Source organism: Salvelinus namaycush, chromosome 28, assembly GCF_016432855.1.
Source record: "Salvelinus namaycush isolate Seneca chromosome 28, SaNama_1.0, whole genome shotgun sequence".
Classification (NCBI taxonomy): domain Eukaryota; kingdom Metazoa; phylum Chordata; class Actinopteri; order Salmoniformes; family Salmonidae; genus Salvelinus; species Salvelinus namaycush.
Genome location: NC_052334.1, coordinates 3,831,792 through 3,854,046, shown reverse-complemented (window position 1 = coordinate 3,854,046; position 22,255 = coordinate 3,831,792). Strand labels below are relative to the sequence as shown.

General features: G+C 48.8%; 1 protein-coding gene across 1 annotated transcript in view; it reads left to right on the top strand.

The window, feature by feature from the left end:
* Positions 1 to 20,037, top strand: part of LOC120022992 (N-lysine methyltransferase SMYD2-A-like) — a 56,340-nt gene extending 36,303 nt beyond the window's left edge. Inside the window, exons 6-14 of the mRNA XM_038966943.1 lie at positions 2,630 to 2,697; positions 4,884 to 4,904; positions 7,445 to 7,449; positions 7,607 to 7,611; positions 7,733 to 7,843; positions 11,299 to 11,419; positions 15,709 to 15,883; positions 19,432 to 19,540; positions 19,932 to 20,037. Of these exons, the coding sequence (XP_038822871.1) occupies positions 2,630 to 2,697; positions 4,884 to 4,904; positions 7,445 to 7,449; positions 7,607 to 7,611; positions 7,733 to 7,843; positions 11,299 to 11,419; positions 15,709 to 15,883; positions 19,432 to 19,540; positions 19,932 to 20,015 (699 nt within the window). The 3' untranslated portion in view covers positions 20,016 to 20,037. The remainder of the gene's footprint in view (positions 1 to 2,629; positions 2,698 to 4,883; positions 4,905 to 7,444; positions 7,450 to 7,606; positions 7,612 to 7,732; positions 7,844 to 11,298; positions 11,420 to 15,708; positions 15,884 to 19,431; positions 19,541 to 19,931) is intronic.
* Positions 20,038 to 22,255: the final 2,218 nt, after the last annotated feature.

Genomic DNA, 22,255 nt, shown 5'->3' with positions numbered 1-22,255 from the left:
TACGTTAGTCAGGACAGCCCACTAACATTTATTGTCTGCTACCACGAGGAGTAGAGATATTTGGCAATACACATCTGCTCTCTCTCTCCCACCTGTCTCTACCTCCCCCCTGTACCCCTTCGACCCCCCCTCACCTTCTCCTACCTGTCTCTCTACCTCCCCCCTGTACCCCTTCGACCCCCCCCCCCTCACCTTCTCCCACCTGTCTCTACCTCCTCCTGTACCCCTTCGACCCCCCCTCACCTTCTCCCACCTGTCTCTACCTCCCCCTGTACCCCTTCGACCCCCCCCCTCACCTTCTCCCCCCCTGTCTCTACCTCCCCCCTGTACCCCTTCGACCCCCCCCCCCCTCACCTTCTCCCACCTGTCTCTACCTCCTCCTGTACCCCTTCGACCCCCCCTCACCTTCTCCACCCTCTCTCTACCTCCCCCTGTACCCCTTCGACCCCCCCCCTCACCTTCTCCTACCTGTCTCTCTACCTCCCCCTGTACCCCTTCGACCCCCCCCCTCACCTTCTCCACCTGTCTCTACCTCCTCCTGTACCCCTTCGACCCCCCCTCACCTTCTCCCACCTGTCTCTACCTCCTCCTGTACCCCTTCGACCCCCCCTCACCTTCTCCCACTTGTCTCTACCCCCCCCCCCACCTTCTCCCACCTGTCTCTACCCCCCCCCCCCCACCTTCTCCCACCTGTCTCTCTACCTCCCCCCTATACCCCTTCAACCCTCCTCACCTTCTCCCACCTGTCTCTACCCCCCCTGTACCCCTTCACCCCCCCTCACCTTCTCCCACCTGTCTGTACCCCTTCAACCCCCCCCCCCTCACCTCTCCCCACCTGTCTCTACCTCCCCCTGTACCCCTTCAACCCCCCCTCACCTTCTCCCACCTGTCTCTACCTCCCCTGTACCCCTTCAACCCCCCTCACCTTCTCCCACCTGTCTCTACCTCCCCCCTGTACCCCTTCGACCCCCCCCTCACCTTCTCCTACCTGTCCTCTCTACCTCCCCCATGTACCCCTTCGACCCCCCCCTCACCTTCTCCTACCTGTCTCTCTACCTCCCCCCTGTACCCCTTCGACCCCCCCCCCCCCCCTCACCTTCTCCCACCTGTCTCTACCTCCTCCTGTACCCTTCGACCCCCCTCACCTTCTCCCACCTGTCTCTACCTCCCCCTGTACCCCTTCGACCCCCCCCCCCCTCACCTTCTCCCACCTGTCTCTACTCCTCCTGTACCCCTTCAACCCCCCCACCTTCTCCCACCTGTCTCTCTACCTCCTCCTGTACCCCTTCAACCCCCCCTCACCTTCTCCCACCTGTCTCTACCTCCTCCTGTACCCCTTCGACCCCCCCTCACCTTCTCCCACCTCTCTCTACACCTCCCCTGTACCCCTTCGCCCCCCCCTCACCTTCTCCTACCTGTCTCTCTACCTCCCCCCTGTACCCCTTCGACCCCCCCCCTCACCTTCTCCCACCTGTCTCTACTCTCCTCCTGTACCCCTTCGACCCCCCCTCACCTTCTCCCACCTGTCTCTACCCCCCCCCCCCCACCTTCTCCCACCTGTCTCTACCCCCCCCCCCCCCCACCTTCTCCCACCTGTCTCTCTACCTCCCCCCTATACCCCCTCAACCCCCTCACCTTCTCCCACCTGTCTCTACCTCCCCCTGTACCCCTTCAACCCCCCCTCACCTTCTCCCACCTGTCTGTACCCCTTCAACCCCCCCCCTCACCTTCTCCCACCTGTCTCTACCTCCCCCTGTACCCCTTCAACCCCCCCTCACCTTCTCCCACCTGTCTCTACCTCCCCCTGTACCCCTTCGACCCCCCCTCACCTTCTCCCACCTGTCTCTACCTCCTCCTGTACCCCTTCGACCCCCCCTCACCTTCTCCCACCTGTCTCTCTACCTCCCCTGTACCCCTTCAACCCCCCCCCCTCACCTTCTCCCCACCTGTCTCTACCTCCCCCCTGTACCCCTTCAACCCCCCCCCCCCTCACCTTATCCCACTGTCTATACCCCCCTCACCTGTCTCTACCTCCTCCTGTACCCCTTCGACCCCCCCTCACCTTCTCCCACCTGTCTCTACCCCCCCCCCCCCCACCTTCTCCCACCTGTCTCTCTACCTCCCCCCTATACCCCTTCAACCCCCCTCACCTCTCCCACCTGTCTCTCTACCTCCCCCTGTACCCCTTCAACCCCCCCCTCACCTTCTCCCACCTGTCTCTACCCCCCCCCACCTTCTCCCACCTGTCTCTCTACCTCCCCCTATACCCCTTCAACCCCCCCACCTTCTCCCACCTGTCTCTCTACCTCCCCCTGTACCCTTCAACCCCCCCTCACTTCTCCCACCTGTCCTCTACCTCCCCCTGTACCCCTTCAACCCCCCCACCTTCTCCCACCTGTCTCTCTACCTCCCCCCTGTACCCCTTCAACCCCCCCCACCTTCTCCCACCTGTCTCTCTACCTCCCCCTGTACCCCTTCAACCCCCCCCCTACCTTCTCCCACCTGTCTCTCTACCTCCCCCTGTACCCCTTCAACCCCCCACCTTCTCCCACCTGTCTCTCTACCTCCCCCCTGTACCCCTTCAACCCCCCCTCACCTCTCCCACCTGTCTCTCTACCTCCCCCTGTAGGTAAACTGTAATGGCTTCACCATAGAGGATGAGGAGCTGTCTCACCTGGGCTCTGCTGTGTTCCCTGAGTAAGTCTAAAACGTCGTCACTGTCAGGACCCGTTCACACCAATGGCAGTACAGGACCCATTCACACCAATGGCAGTACAGGACCCATTCACACCAATGCAATGGCAGTACAGGAACTGTTCACACCAATGGCAGTACAGGACCCATTCACACCAATGCAATGGCAGTACAGGAACTGTTCACACCAATGCAATGGCAGTACAGGACCCATTCACACCAATGGCAGTACAGGACCCATTGACACCAATGCAATGGCAGTACAGGACCCATTCACACCAATGGCAGTACAGGACCCATTCACACCAATGCAATGGCAGTACAGGACCCATTCACACCAATGGCAGTACAGGACCCATTCACACCAATGCAATGGCAGTACAGGAACTGTTCACACCAATGCAATGGCAGTATAGGAACTGTTCACACCAATGGCAGTACAGGACCCATTCACACCAATGGCAGTACAGGACCCATTCACACCAATGGCAGTACAGGACCCATTCACACCAATGCAATGGCAGTACAGGACCTATTCACACCAATGCAATGGCAGTACAGGAACTGTTCACACCAATGCAATGGCAGTACAGGACCCATTCACACCAATGCAATGGCAGTACAGGAACTGTTCACACCAATGCAATGGCAGTACAGGACCCATTCACACCAATGCAATGGCAGTACAGGACCTATTCACACCAATGCAATGGCAGTACAGGAACTGTTCACACCAATGCAATGGCAGTACAGGACCTATTCACACCAATGCAATGGCAGTACGGACTGTTCACACCAATGCAATGGCAGTACAGGACCCATTCACACCAATGCAATGGCAGTACAGGAACTGTTCACACCAATGCAATGGCAGTACAGGACCCATTCACACCAATGCAATGGCAGTACAGGACCCATTCACACCAATGGCAGTACAGGACCCGTTCACACCAATGCAATGGCAGTACAGGAACTGTTCACACCAATACAATGGCAGTACAGGACCCGTTCACACCAATACAATGGCAGTATAGGAACTGTTCACACCAATGCAATGGCAGTATAGGAACTGTTCACACCAATACAATGGCAGTACAGGACCCGTTCACACCAATACAATGGCAGTATAGGAACCGTTGACACCAATACAATGGCAGTATAGGAACTGTTCACACCAATGCAATGGCAGTATAGGAACTGTTCACACCAATACAATGGCAGTACAGGACCCGTTCACACCAATACAATGGCAGTATAGGAACCGTTGACACCAATACAATGGCAGTATAGGAACTGTTCACACCAATGCAATGGCAGTATAGGAACTGTTCACACCAATGGCAATACAGGACCCGTTCACACCAATACAATGGCAGTATAGGAACCGTTCACACCAATACAATGGCAGTATAGGAACTGTTCACACCAATGCAATGGCAGTATAGGAACTGTTCACACCAATGGCAGTACAGGAACTGTTCACACCAATGCAATGGCAGTATAGGAACTGCTCACACCAATGGCAGTACAGGAACTGTTCACACCAATACAATGGCAGTACAGGAACTGTTCACACCAATGCAATGGCAGTATAGGAACTGCTCACACCAATGGCAGTACAGGAACTGTTCACACCGATGCAATGGCAGTATAGGAACCGTTCACACCAATGCAATGGCAGTATAGGAACTGTTCACACCAATGCAATGGCAGTATAGGAACTGTTCACACCAATGGCAGTATAGGAACTGTTCACACCAATGGCAGTATAGGAACTGTTCACACCAATGGCAGTATAGGAACTGTTCTGTTGGATTCGACATTTTGAGCATTGAGATATTAATAACTGATCGGAAAGAGGAAGAGGAGTATAGAATCACAATCATTGAGAATGGAGACGTTATCATTATCTTCATTTCTCTCCCCTCCCTCGCTCCCCCCCCTCTCCCCCCCTCCCCCCCCCCCCTCTCCCTCCCCCCCCCTCTCTCTCTCCCCCCCTCTCGCTCCCCCCCCTCCCCCTCTCTCTCTCCCCCCCCTCTCTCGCTCCCTCCCTCTCGCCCCCTCCCTCCCACTCCCACTCCCTCTCTCTCTCTCCCCCCCTCTCTCTCTCTCCCCCCCCTCTCTCCCTCTCCCCCCCACTCCCTCTTTCCTCTCCCCTCCCTCTCTCCCTCCCTCTCTCCTCCCTCCAGTGTAGCATTGATGAACCATAGGTAGTCCTAACGTCATCGTCACCTATAAGGGGACAGAGGCTGAGGTACGCCGTGCAGGACATCCAGCCTGGAGACAGGTGAGACCTGGCCTGAATACACACACACACACACACACACACACACACACACACACACACACACACACACACACAACACACACACACACACACACACACACACACACATACACGCTGACACACACACACACACACACACACACACACACACACACACACACACACACACACACACACACACACACACACACGCTGACACACACACATACACACGCTGACACACACACACGCTGACACTCTGGAGGTCGTGTTAACCCTTCCTCTCTCTCTGTGTGGAGGTCCTGTTAACCCTTCCTCTCTCTCTGTGGAGGTCGTGTTAACCCTTCCTCTCTCTCTGTGGAGGTCGTGTTAACCCTTCCTCTCTCTGTGGAGGTCCTGTTAACCCTTCCTCTCTCTCTGTGGAGGTCGTGTTAACCCTTCCTCTCTCTCTGTGGAGGTCATGTTAACCCTTCCTCTCTCTCTGTGGAGGTCGTGTTAACCCTTCCTCTCTCTCTGTGGAGGTCGTGTTAACCCTTCCTCTCTCTCTCTCTGTGGAGGTCCTGTTAACCCTTCCTCTCTCTCTCTGTGGAGGTCGTGTTAACCCTTCCTCTCTCTCTGTGGAGGTCCTGTTAACCCTTCCTCTCTCTCTGTGGAGGTCCTGTTAACCCTTCCTCTCTCTCTGTGGAGGTCGTGTTACCCTTCCTCTCTCTCTGTGGAGGTCGTGTTAACCCTTCCTCTCTCTCTGTGGAGGTCGTGTTAACCCTTCCTCTCTCTCTGTGGAGGTCGTGTTAACCCTTCCTCTCTCTCTGTGGAGGTCGTGTTAACCCTTCCTCTCTCTCTGTGGAGGTCGTGTTAACCCTTCCTCTCTCTCTGTGGAGGTCCTGTTAACCCTTCCTCTCTCTCTGTGGAGGTCCTGTTAACCCTTCCTCTCTCTCTGTGGAGGTCCTGTTAACCCTTCCTCTCTCTCTGTGGAGGTCCTGTTAACCCTTCCTCTCTCTCTGTGGAGGTCGTGTTAACCCTTCCTCTCTCTCTCTGTGTGGAGGTCGTGTTAACCCTTCCTCTCTCTCTCTGTGTGGAGGTCGTGTTAACCCTTCCTCTCTCTCTGTGGAGGTCCTGTTAACCCTTCCTCTCTCTCTGTGGAGGTCCTGTTAACCCTTCCTCTCTCTGTGGAGGTACTGTTAACCCTTCCTCTCTCTCTGTGGAGGTACTGTTAACCCTTCCTCTCTCTCTCTGTGGAGGTCCTGTTAACCCTTCCTCTCTCTCTGTGGAGGTACTGTTAACCCTTCCTCTCTCTCTGTGGAGGTCCTGTTAACCCTTCCTCTCTCTCTCTGTGGAGGTCCTGTTAACCCTTCCTCTCTCTCTGTGGAGGTCGTGTTAACCCTTCCTCTCTCTCTCTTGTGGAGGTCGTGTTAACCCTTCCTCTCTCTCTGTGGAGGTCGTGTTAACCCTTCCTCTCTCTCTGTGGAGGTCGTGTTAACCCTTCCTCTCTCTCTGTGGAGGTCGTGTTACCCTTCCTCTCTCTGTGTGAGGTCCTGTTAACCCTTCCTCTCTCTCTGTGGAGGTCGTGTTAACCCTTCCTCTCTCTGTGGAGGTCGTGTTAACCCTTCCTCTCTCTGTGTGGAGGTCGTGTTAACCCTTCCTCTCTCTGTGTGGAGGTCCTGTTAACCCTTCCTCTCTCTCTCTGTGGAGGTCGTGTTAACCCTTCCTCTCTCTCTCTCTGTGTGGAGGTCCTGTTAACCCTTCCTCTCTCTCTCTGTGGAGGTCGTGTTAACCCTTCCTCTCTCTCTCTGTGGAGGTACTGTTAACCCTTCCTCTCTCTCTGTGAGGTCCTGTTAACCCTTCCTCCTCTCTCTGGAGTCCTGTTAACCCTTCCTCTCTCTCTCTGTGGAGGTCGTGTTAACCCTTCCTCTCTCTCTCTGTGGAGGTCGTGTTAACCCTTCCTCTCTCTCTGTGGAGGTCGTGTTAACCCTTCCTCTCTCTCTGTGGAGGTCGTGTTAACCCTTCCTCTCTCTCTGTGGAGGTCGTGTTAACCCTTCCTCTCTCTGTGTGGAGGTCGTGTTAACCCTTCCTCTCTCTCTGTGGAGGTCGTGTTAACCCTTCCTCTCTCTCTGTGGAGGTCGTGTTAACCCTTCCTCTCTCTGTGTGAGGTCGTGTTAACCCTTCCTCTCTCTGTGTGGAGTCCTGTTAACCCTTCCTCTCTCTCTCTGTGAGGTCGTGTTAACCCTTCCTCTCTCTCTCTGTGTGGATCCTGTTACCCTTCCTCTCTCTCTCTGTGGAGGTCGTGTTAACCCTTCCTCTCTCTCTCTCTGTGTGGAGGTCCTGTTAACCCTTCCTCTCTCTCTCTGTGGAGGTCGTGTTAACCCTTCCTCTCTCTCTCTGTGTGGAGGTCCTGTTAACCCTTCCTCTCTCTCTGTGGAGGTCCTGTTAACCCTTCCTCTCTCTCTGTGTGGAGGTCCTGTTAACCCTTCCTCTCTCTCTGTGGAGGTCCTGTTAACCCTTTCTCTCTCTCTGTGGAGGTCCTGTTAACCCTTCCTCTCTCTCTCTGTGGAGGTCGTGTTAACCCTTCCTCTCTCTCTGTGGAGGTCCTGTTAACCCTTCCTCTCTCTGTGTGGAGGTCCTGTTAACCCTTCCTCTCTCTCTGTGGAGGTCGTGTTAACCTTTCCTCTCTCTCTGTGGATGTCTTGTTAACCCTTCCTCTCTCTCTGTGGATGTCTTGTTAACCCTTCCTCTCTCTGTGGATGTCTTGTTAACCCTTCCTCTCTCTCTGTGTAGATCTTCAACAGTTACATTGACCTGCTCTACCCGACGGACGACAGGAACGAGAGACTGAGGGATTCTTACTTCTTTACCTGCGTGTGTAATGAGTGTGCCACACGGTCTAAGGTAGAGTACAGCCCGGTCTGAGGTAGAGTACAGCCCGGTCTGAGGTAGAGTACAGCCCGGTCTGAGGTAGAGTACAGCCCGGTCTGAGGTAGAGTACAGCCCGGTCTGAGGTAGAGTACAATAACTTAATAACCACAGACGTACAAACCAGACCATTCTAGGTCACTGTAACTAGCACATTGCCTATGAAAACACTGTTTCTACCAATACTACAACCAATACTATTACTACTAGTACTACCAATATTATTACTACTACTACTACCAATACTATTACTACCAATACTACTACTACTACTACTACTACCAATACTAATACTACTACTACCAATACTAATACTACTACTACCAATACTAATACTACTACTACTACCACCAATACTACTACTGCTACCAATACTAGTTCTGCTACTACCAATTCTACAAATACTACTAATACAACAAATACTACTAATACTACCAATAATACTACTACCAATATTACTACGCTACTATTGCTACCAATACTATTACTGCCAATACTATTACTGCTACTGCCAATCATATTACTACTACTACCAATACTATTACTACTGCTACCAATACTACTACTACTACTATTGCTACTAATACTACTACAACTATTACTACTACTACCAATACTACCAATACTACTAATCCCACTATTACTGCCAATACTACCAATACTATTACTGCTAATACCAATACTACTAATACCAATATCACTACTATTACTACCAATTCTATTACTACTACTACTACTTCTATTAATAATACTAATAGTACTACTACTACTTATACTATTACTACTAATGCTACTACTTCTATTACTTCTACCACAATTACTACTACTACTCCTTCTACTACTACCAATAATACTACTACTACTACTACAACTAATACCACTACTGCTACTTATTGTACTAATTCTACTACTACCAATACTACTACTACTACTATTACTACCAATACTATTACTACTATCACTACCAATACTATTACTACTACCAATACTATTACTACTACTACTACCAATAATATTGCTAGTAATACTATTATCAAAAATATTACTGCTACTACTATTTAAGTCAACTACTACAACTAGTACTACCAATACTACTACTATTATCAATACTACTACTACTACAACTAGTACTAATACTACTACTATCAAAACTATTACTACCAATGATACCACGGCGACCAGTACTATTACTACTACAACTAGTACTGCCAATACTACTACTATTACTACTACTACTTATATTACTACTACTACTACTACTTCTATGATGACTACTACGTCTAGTACTATTAGTACTACTACTACTTCTAGTACTGTTACTACTACTACTACTTCTATTACTACTACTGCTTCTACTACTACTACTACTACTGCTTATATTACTACTACTGCTACTTCTATGACTACTACTACTACTTCTAGTACTATTAGTACTACTACTACTTATATTACTACTACTGCTGCTACTACCACTACTACTACCACTACTATTACTACCAATACTACCGATACTATTACTACTATCAATACTGTTATCACTACTACTACACATATTACTATTACTACTACTACTACTACTACTACTACAGATACTACTTCTGCTATTATCAATACTATTGCTACTACTACTACAACTAGTACTACCAATACTACTACTACTATCAATACTATTACTACCAATGCTACTACGCCTACCAGTACTACTGCTACTACTGTCAATACTATTACTACCATTGCTACTACTACTTCCAGTACTATTACTACCAATACTACTGATACTACTATTTCACAACCATTAACAGGTTTACAGCAATAGGTTTGGAGAGCCCTGGTTTGAACCTACAGGAGGGTATTTCTCCAGGAACAGGGTTGGAGATCCCTGGTTTAAACCTACAGGAGGGTAGCTCTCCAGGAACAGGGTTGGAGAGCCCTGGTTTAAACCTACAGGAGGGTAGCTCTCCAGGAACAGGGTTGGAGAGCCCTGGTGTAAACCTACAGGAGGGTAGTTCTCCAGGAACAGGGTTGGAGATCCCTGGTTTAAACCTACAGGAGGGTAGCTCTCCAAGAACAGGGTTGGAGAGCCCTGGTTTAAACCTACAGGAGGGTAGCTCTCCAGGAACAGGGTTGGAGAGCCCTGGTTTAAACCTACAGGAAGGTAGCTCTCCAGGAACAGGGTTGGAGATCCCTGGTTTAAACCTACAGGAGGGTAGCTCTCCAGGAACAGGGTTGGAGAGCCCTGGTTTAAACCTACAGGAGGGTAGCTCTCCAGGAACAGGGTTGGAGATCCCTGGTTTAAACCTACAGGGGGGTAGCTCTCCAGGAACAGGGTTGGAGAGCACTGGTGTAAACCTACAGGAGGGTAGTTCTCCAGGAACAGGGTTGGAGAGCCCTGGTTTAAACCTACAGGAGGTAGCTCTCCAGGAACAGGGTTGGAGAGCCCTGGTTTAAACCTACAGGAGGGTAGCTCTCCAGGAACAGGGTTGGAGAGCCCTGGTTTAAACCTACAGGAGGGTAGCTCTCCAGGAACAGGGTTGGAGAGCCCTGGTTTAAACCTACAGGAGGGTAGCTCTCCAGGAACAGGGTTGGAGAGCCCTGGTTTAAACCTACAGGAGGGTAGCGCTCCAGGAACAGGGTTGGAGAGCCCTGGTTTAAACCTACAGGAGGGTAGCTCTCCAGGAACAGGGTTGGAGAGCCCTGGTTTAAACCTACAGGAGGGTAGCTCTCCAGGAACAGGGTTGGAGAGCCCTGGTTTAAACCTACAGGAGGGTAGCTCTCCAGGAACAGGGTTGGAGAGCCCTGGTTTAAACCTACAGGAGGGTAGTTCTCCAGGAACAGGGCTAACCTTCTCCTCTTATCTCTCCATACAAGACAAGGACAACTCTTAAAACTGGGTGGGTCACACACTGTGCCTGCAGAAAAGGTGTGGGACGCACTGCAGTAAAGAAGACTGCAGCTGTGTGTGTGTGTGTGTGTGTGTGTGTGTGTGTGTGTGTGTGTGTGTGTGTGTGTGTGTGTGTGTGTGTGTGTGTGTGTGTGTGTGTGTGTGTGTGTGTGTGTGTGTGTGTGTGTGTGTGTGTGTGTGTGTGTGTGTGTGTGTGTTAGTTAGTTAGTTATTGGTCTGAGTGTCCTCAGACCAAACTAGAATACATGCAATCCCCTCTGGAGCCATTCTAGCCCTGTTTTACCACAAGCCCTCATTTCTTTCAGTCTCAGATCTCTCTCTCTCTTTCTCTCTCTCTCTCTCTCTCTCTGTGTCTCTGTCTCTCTCTCTGTGTCTCTGTCTCTCTCTCTGTGTCTCTCTCTCTGTTTCTGTCTCTCTCTGTCTCTCTGTCTCTGTGTGTGTCTCTCTCTCTCTCTCTCTCTGTCTCTCTCTCTCTCTCTGTGTCTCTCTGTGTCTCTCTCTCTCTCTTCTGTCTCTCTTCTGTCTCTAGGATGGAGGTAAGATGGCTCTTCGGAAGTTGAGCTCTCCCCCACAGCCAGAGGAGGTCAGAAAGATGGTTCACTACGCCAGGAATGTTATTGAAGAGTTCCGTAGAGCTAAGCACTACAAGAATATCCTTTTCCCTACTGTACACCTCTTCGTTTCTACACATCCTTCGCTCTCCCCATCCCCACACTCACTTTATCTACCTCCTTCTCTACCTCCTTCTCTACCTCTCACCTTCTCCCTCTTTACCGCTCAAATCAAAGCGGTTTATTTGTCACGTGCACAATATAGTGAGTGGTAATGGTAAAGTGAAATGCTTCATTGCCTATCTTCCTCAACAGCACGAAATAAAATAAAGTAGCAAAGCTTATCAACAGCGTAAAGTAAATTAGCAAAGCTCGTCAACAGCGTAAAGTAAATTAGCAAAGCTCGTCAACAGCGTAAAGTAAATTAGCAAAGCTCGTCAACAGCGTAAAGTAAATTAGCAAAGCTCGTCAACAGCGTAAAGTAAATTAGCAAAGCTCGTCAACAGCGTAAAGTAAATTAGCAAAGCTCGTCAACAGCGTAAAGTAAATGAGCAAAGTTAATCAACAGCGTAAAGTAAATGAGCAAAGTTAATCAACAGCGTAAAGTAAATGAGCAAAGTTAATCAACAGCGTAAAGTAAATGAGCAAAGTTAATCAACAGCGTAAAGTAAATGAGCAAAGTTAATCAACAGCGTAAAGTAAATGAGCAAAGTTAATCAACAGCGTAAAGTAAATGAGCAAAGTTAATCAACAGCGTAAAGTAAATGAGCGAAGCTCATCAACAGCGTAAAGTAAATTAGCGAAGCTCATCAACAGCGTAAAGTAAATTAGCGAAGCTCATCAACAGCGTAATGTAAATTAGCGAAGTTAATCAACAGCGTAAAGTAAATGAGCAAAGTTAATCAACAGCGTAAAGTTAATATGCTTAACACCCAGGCCGTCCTACATTCTAAGCTAGATGCCCTCAATCTCACACAAATCAAGGAACCTACCAGGTACAACCCTAAATCCGTAAACACGGGCACCCTCATAGATATCATCCTGACCAACCGGCCCTCTAAATACACCTCTGCTGTCTTCAACCAGGATCTCAGTGATCACTGCTTCATTGCCTGCGTCCGTAATGGGTCCGCGGACAAAAGACCACCCCTCATCACTGTCAAACGCTGCCTAAAACACTTCAGCGAGAAGGTCTTTCTAATCGACCTGGCCCGGGTATCCTGGAAGGATATTGACCTCATTCCGTCAGTAGATGATGACTGGTTGCTCTTTTAAAGTGCTTTCCTCACCATCTTAAATAAGCATGCCCCATTCCAAAAATGTTGAACTAAGAACAGATATAGCCCTTGGTTCACTCCAGACCTGACTGCCCTTGACCAGCATAAAAATATCCTGTGGCGTACTGCATTAGCATCGAATAGCCCCCGCGATATGCAACTTTTCAGGGAAGTTAGGAACAAATACACAGTCAGTTAGGAAAGCAAAGGCTAGCTTTTTCAAACAGAAATTTGCATCCTGTAGCACAAACTCCAAAAAGTTTTGAGACACTAAAGTCCATGGAGAATAAGAGCACCTCCTCCCAGCAGCCCACTGCACTGAGGCTAGGAAACACTGTCACCACCGATAAATCTACGATAATCGAGAATTTCAATAAGCATTTTTCTACGGCTGGCCATGCTTTCCACCTGGCTACCACAACTCCGGTCAACAGCCCTCCACCCCCCACAGCAACTCACCCAAACCTCCCCCTTCACCCAAATCCAGATAGCTGATGTTCTGAAAGAGCTGCAAGATCTGGACCCCTACAAATCAGCCGGGCTAGACAATCTGGACCCTCTCTTTCTAAAATGATCCACCGCAATTGTTGCAACCCCTATTACTAGTCTGTTCAACCTCTCTTTTGTATCGTCTGAGATCCCTAAAGATTGGAAAGCGGCCACGGTCATCCCCCTCTTCAAAGGGGGTGACACTCTAGACCCAAACTGTTACAGACCGATATCTATCCTGCCCTGCCTTTCTAAGGTCTTCGAAAGCCATGTGAACAAACAGATCACCGACCATTTCGAATCCCACCGTACCTTCTCCGCTATGCAATCTGGTTTCCGAGCTGGTCATGGGTACACCTCAGCCACGCTCAAGGTCCTAAACGATATCATAACCGCCATCGATAAGAGACAATACTGTGCAGCCGTCTTCATCGACCTGGCCAAGTCTTTCGACTCTGTCAGTCACCGCATTCTTATCGGCAGACTCAACAGCCTTGGTTTCTCTAATGACTGCATCGCCTGGTTCACCAACTACTTCTCAGACAGAGTTCAGTGTGTCAAATCGGAGGGCCTGTTGTCCGGACCTCTGGCATTCTCTATGGGGGTGCCACAGGGTTCAAATCTCTGTATATATCAATGATTTCGCTCTTGCTGCTGGTGATTCTCTGATCCACCTGTACACAGACGACACCATTCTGTATTCATCTGGCCCTTCTTTGGATACTGTGTTAACTAACCTCTAGACGAGCTTCAATGCCATACAACTCTCCTTCCGTGGCCTCCAACTGCTCTTAAATGCAAGTAAAACTAAATGCATGCTCTTCAACCGTTCGCTGCCTGCTCCCGCCCGCCCGTCTAGCATCACTACTCTGGACGGTTCTGACTTAGAATATGTGGACAACTACAAATACCTAGGTGTCTGGTTAGACTGTAAACTCTCCTTCCAGACTCACATCAAACATCTCCAATCCAAAATGATATCTAGAATCGGCTGCCTATTTTTGCAACAAAGCCTCCTTCACTCACGCTGCCAAACATACCCTCGTAAAACTGACCATCCTACCGATCCTCGACTTCGGTGATGTCATTCACAAAATAGCCTCAAACACTCACTCAGCAAATTGGATGCAGTCTATCACAGTGCCATCCGTTTTATCACCAAAGCCCCATATACTACCCACCACTGCGACCTGTATGCTCTCGTTGGCTGGCCCTCGCTTCATATTCATCGCCAAACCCACTGGCTCCAGGTCATCTATAAGTCTTTGCTAGGTAAAGCCACGCCTTATCTCAGCTCACTGGTCACCATAGCAGTACCCACCCGTAGCACGCGCTCCAGCAGGTATATCTCACTGGTCATCCCCAAAGCCAACTCCTCATTTGGCCGCCTTTCTTTCCAGTTCTCTGCTGCCAATGACTGGAACGAATTGCAAAAATCACTGAAGCTGGAGTCTTATATCTCCCTCTCTAACTTTAAGCATCAGCTGTCAGAGCAGCTTACCGGTCACTGTACCTGTACACAGCCCATCTGTAAATAGCACTCCCAACTTCCTCATCCCCATTTTGTTTTTTTGCTCCTTTGCACGCCAGTATCTCTACTTGCACATTCATCTTCTGCACATCTACCACTCCAGTGTTAATGCTAAATTGTAATTATTTCACCCTTATTGCCTGACCTCCCAAACCTTACTAGATCTGCACACACTGTATATAGATTTTTCTATTGTATTATTGACTGTATGTTTTGTTTACTCCATGTGTAACTCTGTGTTGTTGTTTGTGTCGCACTGCTTTGCTTTATCTTGGCCAGGTCGCAGTTGTAAATGAGAACTTGTTCTCAACTGGTCTACCTGGTTAAATAAAGGTGAAACAACTGGCCTAACTGGTTAAATAAAGGTGAAATAACTGGCCTACCTGGTTAAATAAAGGTGAAATAACTGGCCTACCTGGTTAAATAAAGGTGAAATAACTGGCCTACCTGGTTAAATAAAGGTGAAATAACTGGTCTACCTGGTTAAATAAAGGTGAAATAACTGGCCTACCTGGTTAAATAAAGGTGAAATAACTGGTCTACCTGGTTAAATAAAGGTGAAATAACTGGCCTACCTGGTTAAATAAAGGTGAAACAACTGGCCTACCTGGTTAAATAAAGGTGAAATAACTGGTCTACCTGGTTAAATAAAGGTGAAACAACTGGCCTACCTGGTTAAATAAAGGTGAAACAACTGGTCTACCTGGTTAAATAAAGGTGAAACAACTGGTCTACCTGGTTAAATAAAGGTGAAACAACTGGCCTACCTGGTTAAATAAAGGTGAAACAACTGGTCTACCTGGTTAAATAAAGGTGAATAAAGGTGAAATAACTGGTCTACCTGGTTAAATAAAGGTGAAACAACTGGCCTACCTGGTTAAATAAAGGTGAAACAACTGGTCTACCTGGTTAAATAAAGGTGAAACAACTGGCCTACCTGGTTAAATAAAGGTGAAACAACTGGCCTACCTGGTTAAATAAAGGTGAAATAACTGGCCTACCTGGTTAAATAAAGGTGAAACAACTGGCCTACCTGGTTAAATAAAGGTGAAATAAAAATCTGTTGTATTGAGTCCTTGACCCTCTAGCACCCCCTAGTGACCTGCTGGAGATCTGCGAGTTGAGCCAGGAGAAGATGAGCTCTATATTTGCCGACACTAACGTGTACATCCTTCACATGATGTACCAGGCCATGGGAGTCTGTCTGTACATGCAGGACTGGGACGGAGCCATGAGCTACGGAGAGAAGATCATTCAACCATACAGGTGACCAAAACATACAGAGGACGCTTTTATCCAAAGAGACTTAGTCATGTGTACAAGGAACGCTCCCTCTCTGAGTAAAGGAACGCTCCCTCTCTGAGTAAAGGAACGCTCCCTCTCTGAGTAAAGGAAGGCTCCCTCTCTGAGTAAAGGAAGGCTCCCTCTCTGAGTAAAGGAAGGCTCCCTCTCTGAGTAAAGGAACGCTCCCTCTCTGAGTAAAGGAAGGCTCCCTCTCTGAGTAAAGGAAGGCTCCCTCTCTGAGTAAAGGAAGGCTCCCTCTCTGAGTAAAGGAAGGCTCCCTCTCTGAGTAAAGGAAGGCTCCCTCTGAGTAAAGGAAGGCTCCCTTTACTTTCAATGCATTTTTCCTCAAAAGCTGGGTAAACACGCCCCCCCCCCCCCCCACCAAAAAAAGGTGCGTAAACAGCGTTTACATTCCACTACCCAGCCTGTTCTCTGATTGGTTCATCTCTCCTGTGTGTCCAGTGTCTACTACCCAGCCTGTTCTCTGATTGGTTCATCTCTCCTGTGTGTCCAGTGTCCACTACCCAGCTTATTCTCTGATTGGTTCATCTCTCCTGTGTGTCCAGTGTCCACTACCCAGCTTATTCTCTGATTGGTTCATCTCTCCTGTGTGTTCAGTGTCCACTACCCAGCCTGTTCTCTGATTGGTTCACCTCTCCTGTGTGTCCAGTGTCTACTACCCAGCCTGTTCTCTGATTGGTTCATCTCTCCTGTGTGTCCAGTGTCCACTACCCAGCTTATTCTCTGATTGGTTCATCTCTCCTGTGTGTTCAGTGTCCACTACCCAGCTTATTCTCTGATTGGTTCATCTCTCCTGTGTGTCCAGTGTCTACTACCCAGCCTGTTCTCTGATTGGTTCATCTCTCCTGTGTGTCCAGTGTCTACTACCCAGCCTGTTCTCTGATTGGTTCATCTCTCCTGTGTGTCCAGTGTCTACTACCCAGCCTGTTCTCTGATTGGTTCATCTCTCCTGTGTGTCCAGTGACCACTACCCAGCTTATTCTCTGATTGGTTCATCTCTCCTGTGTGTCCAGTGTCTATTACCCAGCCTGTTCTCTGATTGGTTCATCTCTCCTGTGTGTCCAGTGTCTACTACCCAGCTTATTCTCTGATTGGTTCATCTCTCCTGTGTGTCCAGTGTCCACTACCCAGCCTGTTCTCTGATTGGTTCATCTCTCCTGTGTGTTCAGTGTCCACTACCCAGCCTGTTCTTTGATTGGTTCATCTCTCCTGTGTGTTCAGTGTCCACTACCCAGCCTGTTCTCTGATTGGTTCATCTCTCCTGTGTGTCCAGTGTCCACTACCCAGCCTATTCTCTGATTGGTTCATCTCTCCTGTGTGTCCAGTGTCCACTACCCAGCTTATTCTCTGATTGGTTCATCTCTCCTGTGTGTTCAGTGTCCACTACCCAGCCTGTTCTTTGATTGGTTCATCGCTCCTGTGTGTTCAGTGTCCACTACCCAGCCTGTTCTCTGATTGGTTCATCTCTCCTGTGTGTTCAGTGTCCACTACCCAGCCTGTTCTTTGATTGGTTCATCTCTCCTGTGTGTTCAGTGTCCACTACCCAGCCTGTTCTCTGATTGGTTCATCTCTCCTGTGTGTCCAGTGTCCACTACCCAGCCTGTTCTCTGATTGGTTAATCTCTCCTGTGTGTTCAGTTTCCACTACCCAGCCTGTTCTCTGATTGGTTCATCTCTCCTGTGTGTTCAGTGTCCAATACCCAGCCTGTTCTCTGATTGGTTCATCTCTCCTGTGTGTCCAGTGTCCACTACCCAGCCTGTTCTCTGATTGGTTCATCTCTCCTGTGTGTCCAGTGTCCACTACCCAGCCTGTTCTCTGATTGGTTCATCTCTCCTGTGTGTCCAGTGTCCACTACCCAGCCTGTTCTCTGATTGGTTCATCTCTCCTGTGTGTCCAGTGTCCACTACCCAGCCTGTTCTCTGATTGGTTCATCTCTCCTGTGTGTTCAGTGTCCACTACCCAGCCTGTTCTCTGATTGGTTCACCTCTCCTGTGTGTCCAGTGTCTACTACCCAGCCTGTTCTCTGATTGGTTCATCTCTCCTGTGTGTCCAGTGTCCACTACCCAGCTTATTCTCTGATTGGTTCATCTCTCCTGTGTGTTCAGTGTCCACTACCCAGCTTATTCTCTGATTGGTTCATCTCTCCTGTGTGTCCAGTGTCTACTACCCAGCCTGTTCTCTGATTGGTTCATCTCTCCTGTGTGTCCAGTGTCTACTACCCAGCTTATTCTCTGATTGGTTCATCTCTCCTGTGTGTTCAGTGTCCACTACCCAGCTTATTCTCTAATTGGTTCATCTCTCCTGTGTGTCCAGTGTCTACTACCCAGCCTGTTCTCTGATTGGTTCATCTCTCCTGTGTGTCCAGTGTCCACTACCCAGCCTGTTCTCGGATTGGTTCATCTCTCCTGTGTGTCCAGTGTCTACTACCCAGCCTGTTCTCTGATTGGTTCATCTCTCCTGTGTGTCCAGTGTCTACTACCCAGCCTGTTCTCTGATTGGTTCATCTCTCCTGTGTGTCCAGTGTCTACTACCCAGCCTGTTCTCTGATTGGTTCATCTCTCCTGTGTGTCCAGTGACCACTACCCAGCTTATTCTCTGATTGGTTCATCTCTCCTGTGTGTCCAGTGTCTATTACCCAGCCTGTTCTCTGATTGGTTCATCTCTCCTGTGTGTCCAGTGTCCACTACCCAGCCTGTTCTCTGATTGGTTCATCTCTCCTGTGTGTCCAGTGACCACTACCCCGCTTTTTCTCTGATTGGTTCATCTCTCCTGTGTGTCCAGTGTCTATTACCCAGCCTGTTCTCTGATTGGTTCATCTCTCCTGTGTGTCCAGTGTCTACTACCCAGCTTATTCTCTGATTGGTTCATCTCTCCTGTGTGTCCAGTGTCCACTACCCAGCCTGTTCTCTGATTGGTTCATCTCTCCTGTGTGTTCAGTGTCCACTACCCAGCCTGTTCTTTGATTGGTTCATCTCTCCTGTGTGTTCAGTGTCCACTACCCAGCCTGTTCTCTGATTGGTTCATCTCTCCTGTGTGTCCAGTGTCCACTACCCAGCCTATTCTCTGATTGGTTCATCTCTCCTGTGTGTCCAGTGTCCACTACCCAGCTTATTCTCTGATTGGTTCATCTCTCCTGTGTGTTCAGTGTCCACTACCCAGCCTGTTCTTTGATTGGTTCATCTCTCCTGTGTGTTCAGTGTCCACTACCCAGCCTGTTCTCTGATTGGTTCATCTCTCCTGTGTGTTCAGTGTCCACTACCCAGCCTGTTCTCTGATTGGTTAATCTCTCCTGTGTGTTCAGTGTCCACTACCCAGCCTGTTCTCTGATTGGTTCATCTCTCCTGTGTGTCCAGTGTCCACTACCCAGCCTGTTCTCTGATTGGTTCATCTCTCCTGTGTGTCCAGTGTCCACTACCCAGCCTGTTCTCTGATTGGTTCATCTCTCCTGTGTGTCCAGTGTCCACTACCCAGCCTGTTCTCTGATTGGTTCATCTCTCCTGTGTGTCCAGTGTCCACTACCCAGCCTATTCTCTGAACGTGGCCTCCATGTACCTGAAACTGGGCCGCCTCTACCTGGGACTGGAGAGGAAGACCCAGGGAGTCAAGGCATTAAAGAAGGTAACGCCCTGTCATTCACCAGCGCATTCAGGAAGTACACACACACACACACACACACACACATTGATCAATTGAATCGGGTGTGTTACTGCAGAGATGGAATACCCAGGGTTTGCATTTCTGTAGCTTTCTGGCATAGTCAGATATCCCTGATCTAGGGTTCCCACTAGATGTCCAAGCTGAAAACTAAAAATTGTCTAAATCGTACAAATTTATGAAAAACTAAAAAATATTTTCCGTAGTGTGGTTAAGGTTAGGTTTAAAATCCTTTTTTTTTTTTTTTTATATAATTTTTTGAAATAGGCAGGGTTTATGTCTTTGTATTTTGGTCAGATAATGACGACCAACAAACGTTGATGGGTAACGTGTCACTTCCTGATTTCCTGTCCAGGCGATCGCCATCATGGAAGTGGCTCATGGGAAGGATCACCACTACGTAACAGAGGTCAAACAAGAGGTGGTGGAGCTGAAGTAAGGAGGAGGTGAAGAAGAAGGAGTGAGGAGGAGGAGGAGGAGAGGAAGAAGAAGGAGTGAGGAGAAGGAGGAGACGGAGTGAGGAGGAGAGGAAGAAGAAGTGAGGAGGAGAAGAAGAAGAAGAAGGAGTAAGGAGGAGTGAGGAGGGCGAGAGGGCTTCTCCAAACCCTGGGTCAAAAAAAAAAAATCTACAAAACTTAACAGCTGCACGGCATGCATCCTATACCTCTCTTTTTATGTGTATCTCTCTCCCTCTCCGTCTCCCTCTCCGTCTCTGGTGATGTCAAATCAGTTATTTTGTGTGTCATACAGGCAGGCAGTTAACCAGTCAGTGAAAGAGACAATGTGACCTCAGTATTTCTGTTCATCGGTTGTCTTAGACAGTACGTGATGAGGGTGTTTTTATGTACTGGGTAGCAGTATTGCTGTAAATGACAGTTGCAGTTTTTAGTTTTGTTATTGGCCTGGACTAGCCTCGTATCTGCCTAAAACTGTTATGAAAAGACTCATGAATTTACAAATTATGTTTTGTATTAACCGATGACGTGTTTCTCTCCTCTCATACAAGGTAGCAAAGTGAGAGAACGATACCAAAAAAATAAATCATAATTGTTATGAGTATGTCCGAACTTAAATCATTTGCGTTTGTCTTACAACACAGACCTTGTTGAACAACTTTTGTCCTTTTGCCTGTTTTATAAAATCAGAAGTGTTGCATGTTTTCTCTCACTCATATACTGTCTTTGTACCGACCTGAAGGGAAGCAGGGTTGTAGTCTTTACTGACCTGAAGGGAAGCAGGGTTGTAGTCTTTGTACCGACCTGAAGGGAAGCAGGGTTGTAGTCTTTACTGACCTGAAGGGAAGCAGGGTTGTAGTCTTTACCGACCTGTAGGGAAGCAGGGTTGTAGTCTTTGTACCGACCTGAAGGGAAGCAGGGTTGTAGTCTTTACTGACCTGAAGGGAAGCAGGGTTGTAGTCTTTGTACCGACCTGAAGGGAAGCAGGGTTGTAGTCTTTACTGACCTGAAGGGAAGCAGGGTTGTAGTCTTTGTACCGACCTGAAGGGAAGCAGGGTTGTAGTCTTTACTGACCTGAAGGGAAGCAGGGTTGTAGTCTTTACCGACCTGTAGGGAAGCAGGGTTGTAGTCTTTGTACCGACCTGAAGGGAAGCAGGGTTGTAGTCTTTACTGACCTGAAGGGAAGCAGGGTTGTAGTCTTTGTACCGACCTGAAGGGAAGCAGGGTTGTAGTCTTTACTGACCTGAAGGGAAGCAGGGTTGTAGTCTTTGTAGTGACCTGTAGGGAAGCAGGGTTGTAGTCTTTGTAGTGACCTGTAGGGAAGCAGGGTTGTAGTCTTTACCGACCTGTAGGGAAGCAGGGTTGTAGTCTTTACCGACCTGTAGGGAAGCAGGGTTGTAGTCTTTGTAGTGACCTGTAGGGAAGCAGGGTTGTAGTCTTTACCGACCTGTAGGGAAGCAGGGTTGTAGTCTTTACTGACCTGTAGGGAAGCAGGGTTGTAGTCTTTACTGACCTGTAGGGAAGCAGGGTTGTAGTCTTTGTACCGACCTGAAGGGAAGCAGGGTTGTAGTCTTTGTACCGACCTGAAGGGAAGCAGGGTTGTAGTCTTTACCGACCTGAAGGGAAGCAGGGTTGTAGTCTTTACCGACCTGTAGGGAAGCAGGGTTGTAGTCTTTGTACCGACCTGTAGGGAAGCAGGGTTGTAGTCTTTACCGACCTGTAGGGAAGCAGGGTTGTAGTCTTTGTACCGACCTGTAGGGAAGCAGGGTTGTAGTCTTTACCGACCTGTAGGGAAGCAGGGTTGTAGTCTTTACTGACCTGTAGGGAAGCAGGGTTGTAGTCTTTACCGACCTGTAGGGAAGCAGGGTTGTAGTCTTTACCGACCTGTAGGGAAGCAGGGTTGTAGTCTTTGTACTGACCTGAAGGGAAGCAGGGTTGTAGTCTTTACTGACCTGTAGGGAAGCAGGGTTGTAGTCTTTACCGACCTGTAGGGAAGCAGGGTTGTAGTCTTTACCGACCTGAAGGGAAGCAGGGTTGTAGTCTTTACTGACCTGTAGGGAAGCAGGGTTGTAGTCTTTACTGACCTGTAGGGAAGCAGGGTTGTAGTCTTTGTACCGACCTGAAGGGAAGCAGGGTTGTAGTCTTTACTGACCTGTAGGGAAGCAGGGTTGTAGTCTTTGTACCGACCTGTAGGGAAGCAGGGTTGTAGTCTTTACCGACCTGA